Here is an 11,744-nt window from a genome sequence, read left to right as displayed (position 1 = left end):
AACACAAATTTTACAAAATTTTACTATTAGCCTGCTTTTAACATAAAAACACAAACATTAATTTCTTCACTTTAAAATCAATTAACAGGAACAATTTCCCCCTTCGTTGAATGCAAAGTTGTTAAACAAGAACCAAGTGTGGCTAATGTGATTCTTTACGGAAGTTTTTCCTTGTTGAATGCAAAACCAAACACAACATAGTGCATGTTTAATGTCATGCTGAGTCATTTAAATTCACATGTTTGATCTTACCTTAAAGAATTAATTGAGTTGAAATAACTTTAAAAGAAAAACTCAAATTTTACAAAAATTGACTACTAACTTGCTTTTAAAAAAAATCACCAATAAATTGTTTCACTTCAAAATCAATTCTGAAACCAATTTTATAAAATCAATTTCTTTTAAAATTGATTAGGCAAATGTTTATTCAAACACACAGTTAGAACTTGTTTGATTCTCACGTTAGAAACCAACAAACTTTGAGTCTAGTCAAACTAGACTATAGTTTTGACCAACATGTTTAACACTTCTCTCCTAACATGATTCAATGGAGCAAGCTTGCGTTATTGTTAACGCTACTAAAAGTAGCTTTTGGATCCAAAAGAACGTGAGTCATGATATATCATTTTTTTTCTTCCGTCTATACCCTTCTCTTTGGGTAGAGCCACACAGGTGGTGGTGTTTCGTGGTGTGCCGTTGCATAGAGAAGAGGAACTGATATTCATGATACAGCACCGCCAAATGTCAACAATGTAGAAGAATTTGGAAAATCACATGTTGCCGCCCATCCATTGCATGCACCGTCAATGTGCTTTCTTAACCATTAGGAAGTTATACTTATACCATAGGACCAAAACAATTTACCTCTGAAAAAAATCTGTTTTCTCAACCATTTGAAAATTTTTAGTATCGTTATTGTATGTTATTATATTAAGCTGTTTTGTACCATGAACTATTTCTCTTATTTGCATCTTTCTGTTATCTACTTTGTATTTGATTGTTATGGTAATTTATTTGTAAAGAAAAACCAAGCTATTTAATTTATATATATATATATATATATATATATAAAGAATTACAATAGACTATATAAAGTACATATGGATACTAAAGTCTAAAACCCATTTTGGTTATTATACCCCAAAATCAATTTTGATTTCAAATTTTCAAACAACTTTGTGTGACAATCAAGATTCTAATCTTTTGTTATCCAAACAAAAATAATCTTATAACAAACTCATGTTTAATTAAAATTAAATCTGTAAAATCAATCTTATAATCGGGAAGATATTTGTTCTGTATTAACCATCCTGACATGCACCTCTAAGATTAGTAATCCAATAGACATCTTCAGAACCTTCTACAGACTGCTTGGCATAAAATAAAATAAAAACATACAAACTGCCATTTAACAGGAAGACAATATTTTAGAACAATGTCTATTTTGAATATCAATTTGCATTTATCACTCGCTAGCTAGCATTAGAGCATATAATATTGCGCTCATCGTTGGTGAAGTCCAACATTTATTTGTTGTCATGCCCCACTTTGGGAAGAGATATGAGGTGCTCGGCCCAGTGGTACTACAAGATCCTTCAAAACCTCATACTCTTCCATACGTATTTGAGAACCACTCAAAACCTGTTTCGCCAAATCAATACCAGAACAATGGTTAACAGGTTCAAAAGAAGAGTGAAAATTATAACATCAAAATCTGACATAACAGGAGATAAAACAACAAAACAATAAGATATATCATTAACCTCCATATTCCAGCTGTCATATCAAAATTGTTGCAACCCCAACACACATATGTAGGGAATCAAATTAGAAGAAAAAAATTTCCAAGTTGGGTTCCATGTCCACGTGCCATAAATTTGTGCCTATGGCAATCTATGTGCACGACTTGTGGTTTAGCTGACTTCAAACAAAATTAGCATGAAAATACATGATGGAAAACCAAACAAGAATTTAAAGTCCACAGCCATGGTAGGAGAAGTGGAGAACCACACTAGATGAACTAAACTATAGAATCATAAAATAAGGCCATCGAGTCTAAAGCTATAGAAGGGGAACAACATTAAGCACATTGTAGCTAAGTTGTGTGGGATTTATGTTGTTAAGCTCCCATTTGATCAAGAATTGGGCAACAAAACATTTATAAAGGAAATGCAGATGAAAAGTAACCAAAATTTTAGCAATTGAAATAATGGAGATATCAGATGTTAACTGAACTACCCTAACCAAAAGATCAGAGCCATAATATGGGATTATGCTTTTTTTGCCTGAATATATATACAACCCAACATCATTATATAATGCTTCATGCACCGCAAACAGATTCCTCCTATCCATCATGTATATAAAATAATAAATTAGTATGATATAAACAAAAGGTTCTCACCCTATGAAATGAAGCCCTCCTATCCGTCATGTATGAGATAAGAGCAGGTAATCTACATACGGACAATGCATCAATGAACAAAAGAGCAACCACTTGCCATTGTTTTGTTCTGAAAGCTGGAAGTGCGTCCACAAATGACATTGTCTCCAGCAAGCATGCCTAATAGAAAGTCACGAGAATTAACATATAACCCATCCATGCACCAAGTAAATGGATATATTAAAGAATTTTTCAATACAGATATGAAGATTAAATCCATCTGCAACTTATAGCCTAAAACTCATGAATTTAGAAATTTCTAAACTTTAAAAATAGGGAACCTTGTGCTATAAAGCTATGTGTTGGGTCAGGGAAGGGTAGGACCCAATATGTGTAGGAAGTAGTAACCAGCATTGTCTCTGCAAGAAGCTGATGCCATTGCTTGAAACCCCTGTGCCAAGACTCCCCTACTTTCACTGATTTCTAAACTGATTCTCAAAAATTATATTGTCTTCTCAGACAATAAGGCATAATTTTAAAACCCAAGAATCCTCCTAATTGTCAACCAAAAGCAGTTAATGTGTTGCAGATGCTAAATCAATGTAACATGGAGAAATCATTTTAGTATTTGCTTCCAGCAAAAAGAAGTCACTATTAGTTTGTTTAAGTGCTTAGACCAATGCAACTAGGTATCTTGCAATTATTGCAGATTTTCCCTGAATCGAACCACATAATGATTAAGGAATTTAAATAGCAAGGACTATGCAGGCAGGGACGGATACAAGGGGCTCAGCAGCACCCCACCCCCTCTCCCCAAATTCTATTTCTTTTCTTTTCAATAGCATGAAGTATTTATCCTACAGGCTCAAATATTTTAATTTCCACGTGTCTCTTATTTCAAGCAATGGATCCATATCTATTTCTCACAAAAATTAACATGCATATGCTTATATTAAATGATTTTCCTTTAAGTCCCAATGAATGGTGTAAAACAAACCAGACCATGCCTGCTGAAGTATAATAAATCTGTAATGACTCTTAGTTTGGGACAACTATACTACAAAATAAACTACAAAAATAGATAACTCCAAGATCCTACCATCCCTTGCTCCATGATAGATACTGGTATTGGCAGCCGGAGCACAGCAACAAGCGCAGGTAAAGCTCGAGCAAGACAACTGGCTAAAGTTTGTTTTATTTCAGATGAGCGACCATCTGCCAAGACAACTTTGCAAGGATATTCTCTGCCATTAACTGATAGATATTCTTCATGAAAACTTTCATCCCTCCCATATATATATGCCAAAGAAGATGATGTTGTCCATGAAAAGAGGGTATTCCACATAGTTGCAAAAGGTGACAACTGAAATAAAGTTACACACACAAACAAACAAAAAATTATAAAAAAAAAGAAAGGAAAGAAAGAAAGCACAAGTTATGCCATAGAATATACTGTGGAAATTAATACAGCTTTGAATGTTTCTAAAATTTTCACTAAACTTACAGTCAAACTGAAACCCTCTGGTGGAGCATCAAACCATGAGTCATCAGATTCAAAGAAATCAGCTTCAGAAATTCCAGTCTTTCTTGGCCATTTCAGAGTAACTGAATCATTTTGTAGTATATCAGCATCCTCCACAGTACCTTCCTCAGCAGCATCATGTGGAGGTGGCAATATAGTGATTCCAGCTTCAGAAACTGCACAAGTTTCATTCATAGGCGAGAAAACTTTTACAGACCAATTAATTTAAATAGAAAACTCGTAAAAGAAACAGTAATTACCAGCATCACTGACATCCGAGTCTCCAGAGGCAACTGCTTCTGATGCTGAGCTCAATGCAATAGCACAAGCTTCTGCTGACGCACGACGTAATATATCTTCATCATTGGCAACATCTATATTATTTCCTACTGAGTCAGATTCTTTTTTAATATCTCCAAATTCTTTAAACTCACAAAGATCTTTACTCCCAGTGCTGTTGATTTTCTCATCCGCCCAAGTAACAGTGCGACTAAATTTCTTTTCACCAGCAGATTTAAGGGAAGATCTGGGTTTAGTCTTTAATGATCCACCTGCTTTTTCCACTTGGAATTTCTCTTCAACATTGGCAGGATCTAAATTGGAAGTGGAAGCATCATCATTAGCAATAACTCTACTCGTTTTCCCTTTGACTTGTACAGATTTCCTAGCAGAATCATTCTGTTCCACATCACATTGTCTTTCTGATATGGAGATTGAATGAACATCTTTCTTTTGAATAGCACAACCGGGGGAGAATTTGAGCACAGCTTCACATGATTTAGTTACTTCCTCCTCTTTTTCTGAGGTGCTTAAAATTAAACTGCTCTTAAAAGATGAAGACAAATCTTGAATGCTATCATCATCTTTCCTGACCACTTCAGCATCAACCTTTTCTGGCTGCTTGACTGTAGCTGTTGGTTTAATTTGATGATTAGCAGTTGCATCCATTTGACCTGGCGGTACTTTTGAAACACTATACTCATCTTGCATAATTATAGTACTCACAAAGCCCATCTCACTGTTAATTAAATTTATGTCACTAATTGACTTGCCATGACCAGTTTTGGACCCTGCAATGCAGAATCAAAGCTCACTTGATTGGATAGAGAAAAAAGGATAAGAAATAGTAATTATAGTATTCCATTTCACATAAATTAAGCCTCAGCCTCAGACTTCACAGTCATGCCATAAACATCCATAGGCCTAACATTAAACATGATAATAAAAGGACACTCTTAAGCAAGAAATCGCATATGGCTAACTGATTAGTTTCTCACAATTGTCTAGAAAACCCAAAAAAATCCTCACCTTTTTTAACATTTTTCCGCAAACCCTTAGAATCACGGTTTCTTGGTTTTGGTACATATCCCTCAATTGCATTTGAAGGTCCAGCCCACTGCTCCAAAGACACCTCCCCACTGCTTCTTTCTGTTTTCTCCTGGATTTTCAAATCAGACAAACCTAAATCTCCATTCTTTTGCAAAGTCTCCACCGGTTCCAGATTCAAATTCTCAAACAAGCTAAGAACATTGTTTAGTTTCTCCAGGTCTAAACCAGAGCATCTCTCAGCTTGCAAGCTCCCAGCAAAAGTTTTGCTGCTAACAAGACAATTTGAAGAACAAAACATGTAAGTCTCTTGTAGGTCATAGACCTTGTGCTCCTTCAGTGAAATCCTATATCTACCCTTCCGCGGGCGATCGGATGGCAAAGCATTGCTGCAGAGTGGATAACCACACATGTTTGTGATGGATCGTTCGGTTACAATGTCTTCGTAGTCACTCCTTGACATCAAAGACCCGGCAGCAAACAGCTGGTCTTCATTTTGAATGCCTTCAAGGAGTGACATTTGCAATTTGAAGACGGCATCTTTGACAGAAACAGGCTTGTCCTTTGCCATTGAACAAAAGCTTCAGAACCAAATAGCTTGAACTGCATCATGTACAAAAGAACACCACAATAAGTTGCTTCAACAGTTCAACCCAACAAAACTCAAAGTCACAAGACACAATCATAATTCTATTAGAGCACATAACCCAGAAAGGGAAAGATAAAATTCATTGCATTGATAATTAAGTATTACAAAAACACACTAATTTTTTTCTAAAATGTTTCTAAGATCAAATTTATTCCCTGAGAAGCCTCATTACTCACAATAGATCATGTCCAAATGTCCAATAACTGCACAGATTACACCTCTCACGTTCTATAGCCAACAAACTCCCATTAACTTAGTTACAATAATAGAACGCAGAAATTAAAAAAAAAAATTGTTAAAAAGGTGGCTAGGTTAAAGCTCTTTCCCTATGACCCATTCTTGTTACAAGGCAAGGTTGCAGTTAACGGAAAAAAAAAAAACTTTTACTTGTGAGGTGTAAAAGCAAAGTTTTTTTAACAGAGATAGAAAAGATTGGGGGAGAGAGTGAAAGGAAGGAAAAAATTTCGATTGTTTTCTTTAGTTTTTGTTTTGGAACAACGTTAGTGGGTGCGATGCTTCAATTTCTTGTTTGTGGGTACACGAACGCTGAAATTATTACAGATAGAGAAAGAAGAAGCAGAGGTGTTACTCACAGTCTTACGATCACGATTGAACGAAGAGAGAAAGGGGAGGGAGAAACACTTGATTAGGGATTCGAGGGAAATAACATTTGATAACACCGCACTAGTGTTATTTTATACCTACTTATTTTAAATAAATAATCTATATAATATATTACTTACGGTTATCGTCTATCGATAGTTTATAATATTGTTTAATTGCATATAAAAAAAAGTATTTACTTAATTACATATTTTACTATCTAACTAACTATTATCATTTGAGAATTTTTACTATAAAAAAATCGTCCATTTTAGTATACACATTTTACTGATATTTTAAACATTCATTTAAAAGAAAGAACAAGAAAAAATCAAAATCCTATATCAACCCAAAAAACTTATGGCATTGTTTGATATGAAGGAATGAAAGAGTTGTAAAAGTGAAAAATGATAAAAAAAAAATATTTGAATTAAATTTGAGAAATTAAATCAAGTACTACTTAAAAGAGGATATCAACTTATCAATAATCTTTTGGATGTCAATATTTTTCCCTAGTCTATTTGTGACAGAAACATTTTGGTGCCCACCGTGGGGCCGAGTAAGATATATCCTGATGCAATCCTCCCTAGGAAGGGATGAGTCACTAGAGCCATGAGCAAGAGGCTTCAAGAGGATTGGGTTAGAGTTGTTGAAGAAGACCTTAGGGTTCTCATGAATCTCAGGGTAGATTTTTGAGCCCATGGACCAATGTTGGATCCAATTATCTTTGTATATATTAGACTAGGATATCATTATATTTGATCCTTGTATTTAGGGCTCCATAATGTAGGTAGGGTACCCTAGAAATATAGGATTTTTCAGCCCTTGTATTTTAGGGCACCTAGACTAGTTTTTGTATTAGGGGTAGTTTTATAATTTCACATACACTAAGTGAATATTGGATGTGTGTTTTGGGAAATAAAATTTAATTGAATTGGTAGAAGCCCAATCCAATTAAATTTTAGAGGGGGAGGTGAGCATTTGCTTTCTACACCCCATTGACACATCATATAGTCACACTTTGTGCACATCCTTCATGTTTTACATGTCTCATGACACCTAAGCACACTTAGTGGAGAATCTTGGAATTGATCTTGGATTAGTGGGCTGAACCATAACAAAAATTCACTAATCATAATTAGTGAAATTTTGACTCCAAAGTTTGGCTCCACAAATTCAATTTCAAATTCAAGTGAAATTTGAATTGAAATTCAAATTTCCCTCCAATTTTGTGTGACACCTAGGCTATAAATAGAGGTCATGTGTGTGCATTTTTTTCAACTTTGATCATTTGAAAATTAAACTTCAGATTTTAGAGCTCTCTTAGAACACAAAATTTTGTGCTCTTCTCTCCCTCTCCCTTCATTCATTTCCTTCTTCCTCCAAGCTCTTATCCATGGCCTCCTATGGTGGTGAGTTTCTTCTAGACTCATCTTTTCCTTGAAGTGGCGTCTCCTCTCTCTCTTCCTTCTCCATTCCGCTGCCATTCATCTTCCAAGAAGCAAAGGAATCCATTGATGAAGAAGATCCTAGGCCTACAAGCTCCAATGGAGCTTACATCATATCCTAACCCCAAGAAATTATGCTAATAACAAGAACTGAAATGAACATTGCAGCAAAGAAGCAACCAGTCGGTCAACATAATGAGGAGATACATGTAAAGGACCAAACCGATTTGACTTCGGTAGTACGAAGATTACATGCTCAGGTCTCGAAGATGCAGAGGCATCATGTCGAAGAAGTTGTCGCCCTTCAGCACAAGAATGCCCATCTATGTGAAGCTCACAGGTTCTGGCACCCTAAGGATAACCCACACGAGGGATGGGAGGTCGAGTCGACCACGGTTAGCTTACCCAGAGCTACAAACTTAAGCCTACTTTTGGGCACTGTTCCCCCTGTCCCTCAACACTTTGGGAAGATAATTGCTATAGTTCTAGAACCCTTTTGTCCCCAGCATCATGGAAGCGACTCTCCCTTCCAACCGAAAGAACTTGACTATTGAGAAATATGATGGTACCACAGACCCATATGAGCACTTGGATGTGTACATCACCCAGGCAAGCCTATACACCACAGATGATGTAGTCCTCTGTCGAGTGTTCCAGATGTCATTGAAGGGACATACCCTTCATTGGCGGCTACCCCCCAACTCCATGGATTCGTTTGACACCCTAGCGACCTGTTTTGGCATACAGTTCGCCACTAGCTGGGCTCACCAATCAACATCCTACAAGAATAAAGGGAACCATTGTGGACCTTCATGGAACATTTAAGAAAAGTTGCATTGAATATCCGAAACCTTGACCCCGCAGTAGCCATGCACCATTTGATAACAACGTTAAGGTTGGGACCTTTTGTCAACAACCTATGCATAAAACTAGCATCTGACCTCAACAAGCTACGGAGGAGAACAGCTAAGTACGTGAAGATGGAAGAACTGGCCGAGTACAAGAACTAGGTGCGGGCGGAAGCCGTGTTGGTCAAAAGAGATAATGATAAGCCTAACTCCAATAAGACTCGCAATGAAGGAAGGAGAAATCGCCCATCCCGAGAATCGCATTATGCTTAATACACCCCCTTACCGCCAGTAGATCCCATATCATGGATCAGGCCTTGGTCGTAGACACTTTGACCATGCCAAAGAGAGCTAACACCCCACCAAAAGTTGACTATTAAAAACATTGTCGGTATCACTGCAATCGCGGTTACTCAATGGAAGAATGCAGTGCCTTGAAAGAAAAGACAGAAGAACTCATCAAGCTTGGCCACCTAAAGGAGTTCGTCCACAAGCCATAGTCACATAGGCCCAACAATCCATACAAACTAGAATCTAGCTGAAGGAAAGACTGAGAACATGCAGGTCAGTCAGAACGGAAGAGGAGTCGAAGCCACTTGAGGGAGAGAAAGGAAAGAGCCCTCGACCAACCAAGGCGAGTCATAAACACCATTGTCGAAGGTTTCGTTGGGGGAGAAGCCATCGCCTCTGGCGAAAAAGGCACGTACGACAAGTTTGGTCTGTCAATAAGGTCTCCCGACATTGAGTACCCAACTTGTCACCCATAACCTTTATGTCAGACGACTTCAAGGCAATCGACTTAGTGCAGGACGACCCCATGGCTATTAGTGTTGAGATAGCCAACTGCATAATTAAGAAGACCCTTGTGGACCAAGGAAGCTCAGCTGACATCTTGTTTTGGAACACTTTCAAGTAGATGGATATACCTGAATCTAAAATCCTCCCACATGATGACCCACTGTTCGATTCTGCTAAGGAACAGGTAGGGACAAAGGGTTGTATCTAGCTTTACATGATAGTACATGCTCACATGTTGTACAATATACTCCTCGGTCGTCTCTCACTCAAATCCTCGGGTGCAATTGTTTCAACCCCTCACCTCGCGATGAAGTTCCCATCGGAAGATGAGACCATCATAATTGTGCACGCTGACCAGAGGATGACAAGAGAGTGCTACATGGCCAGCCTTAGGTTACGACCTCATGTGAGGGGGGAAGCCCCAGAAGTCGTCCACTACGTGGAGGCCAGAACAAAAAAATGAAGAGGTGAAAGAATTAGAGCTTGATCCGAGAACTAATGATGACAATCAGGTGAAGTCGGTAAAGGAGACATCCACTTTCCAACTTGGACCTAAAGAAAGAGAAGTCACTTAGTTGGGAAAACAATTCTCCAATGACGACCGTAGTCGAATACAACAGGTTATTTAGGAGCATGCTTATTTATTTGCATAGTTTGCAGTAGACATGCCCAGGATCGATCAAAGCTTTAAAGATGCAAAGCCTATTGCCCAGAGAAAAAGAAAGATAGGTGAAGAGAGGTGTTAGGCAGTATGACAAGAAGTGGTCAAGCTGATGGTCACCCAGTTCATCAAGGAAATTTACTATTCCACTTGGCTTTCTAACATGGTCATGGTCAAAAAACCAAACGAAAAGTGGAGGATGTGTATGAACTACATAGATCTCAATCAGGCATGCTCGAAGGATACATACCCATTCCTGAACATCGATCGCCTGGTCAATGGAGCAGTCGGACATTGTAAACTTCTTGGAAAGTGTATCAATTTGTCACAGTAATATTAAATGGTAAGATCGAGTATTGAGTCCACAGGAACTTTGATTGTGCTCAGAGTTTGTATATACCGAATTTTAAGCGAATAAATGACTAAAATGAAATATTTTCAAAGTGATAATACAAAAATATAAACTTCAACCATAACCAAGGATAGGAAAGCAAAACAAGATGCGAAAAACAAGAAAATAAACACTTGGAGGTGGGAAATGATATTTGGTGCAGATATTTGTGGTAATGTTGGGTGCTTGGCCTACCAAAATTGCTCTTGATGCAATGTTAAGGATTTTTCACCATTCAAAGTTATTCCAACTATTATCTTCATTAACTAAACTACTCTAATCATGATTCCTCATGTGAAAGATCCTAAATCACCTAATTTCACTCCTAATCTCTTAAGAGATAAACTAAGTAATTTGCTTTAAGAATAAAGATGCATAAATAATGTTAAATAACACCATTATATCCGTAGACATGGATTACCTAGAAGTTCCTTCAAGTTCTTAGGTTAAAAATATTTCCCAATGATTAAAATCCTATAACATACATGTGAATGGATGATCAAACCATAAACAAGGCAATAAACTTAGATAGGAAGCAATAATATTGAAATAACATTAAATGGATAGTAAAGATCATTACGTCAAAGAGTGTTTGATATCCAAGCCCCCGACAATGGGTAATTTAGCCTCTTATAGTCATGAGAGGCTCAATAAATAAAAGATGAAACAAAGGAAATGGAAGAAAATGGACAAAAGAAAAGCCCCAAAGTGAGTGTTTTGCTTTATTTTGTGCCCTTGTTGACCAACCCCCCTCCAAAAGCACAGTGCCACCCTTTTATAATCTTCAAAACGTTGCACAATCATGTTTTTGAAAATGACTGTCTGCTAAGCATGTATGTGTGTGTTGAGCGCACATGCAAAGTACAATTGTCTTTAGTGATCACATGATAAGCCTCCAAGCGCACGCTTAGCACTCATGCTTGATACAATTGGCTTCTAGGTTAGCTTTACGCGTTGAGCATGCACTAAAGTGCTATGCTTGCTGCTCTAATTCTTTAACATCTTCCAAACCTCTGTTGCTAAGTCAAAACTCTACAAAAAAAAATAGAACCAAAACATTGTAATTCACTAACTTTAGCATTCTTAGGATAAAAACCCAAAAGAAGCTAAATTTT

The 11,744-nt window shown here is 37.2% G+C and overlaps 1 protein-coding gene across 2 annotated transcripts; it reads right to left on the bottom strand.

Moving 5' to 3' along the window:
* Positions 1-1,247: 1,247 nt before the first annotated feature.
* LOC100804112 (putative RNA polymerase II subunit B1 CTD phosphatase RPAP2 homolog) lies at positions 1,248-6,576 on the bottom strand. Of its 2 annotated transcripts, none has more exons than XM_006575209.3 (7): positions 6,474-6,576; positions 5,214-5,834; positions 4,166-4,975; positions 3,888-4,111; positions 3,483-3,746; positions 2,405-2,563; positions 1,248-1,641 (listed from the first exon to the last, which is right to left on the bottom strand). In XM_006575209.3, exons 2-7 carry the CDS (start codon positions 5,800-5,802, stop codon positions 1,537-1,539), a joined length of 2,151 nt encoding a protein of 716 aa, XP_006575272.1. In that variant the 5' UTR covers positions 5,803-5,834; positions 6,474-6,576; the 3' UTR covers positions 1,248-1,536. The 2 variants fall into 2 exon arrangements, with proteins under 2 accessions (XP_006575272.1, XP_003519102.1); XM_003519054.4 differs by having other exon boundaries at positions 3,888-4,081.
* Positions 6,577-11,744: the final 5,168 nt, after the last annotated feature.

This window comes from Glycine max, chromosome 2 (genome assembly GCF_000004515.6).
Source record: "Glycine max cultivar Williams 82 chromosome 2, Glycine_max_v4.0, whole genome shotgun sequence".
Classification (NCBI taxonomy): Eukaryota; Viridiplantae; Streptophyta; class Magnoliopsida; order Fabales; family Fabaceae; genus Glycine; species Glycine max.
Note: the sequence above shows the minus strand (reverse complement) of the source record. Positions and strands in the feature narration are given on the sequence as shown.

Bases quoted from the DNA above. Each gene is read 5' to 3' on its own strand.
- LOC100804112 (XM_006575209.3), bottom strand. From the start codon at position 5,802: ATGGCAAAGGACAAGCCTGTTTCTGTCAAAGATGCCGTCTTCAAATTG. The intron at 2,564-3,482 runs GTAGGATCTTGG...ACTTTCTATTAG, and splicing joins CTATCATGGAGCAAGGGATG to GCATGCTTGCTGGAGACAAT. The intron at 1,642-2,404 runs GTGAGAACCTTT...TTGGCGAAACAG, and splicing joins GGAGGGCTTCATTTCATAGG to GTTTTGAGTGGTTCTCAAAT.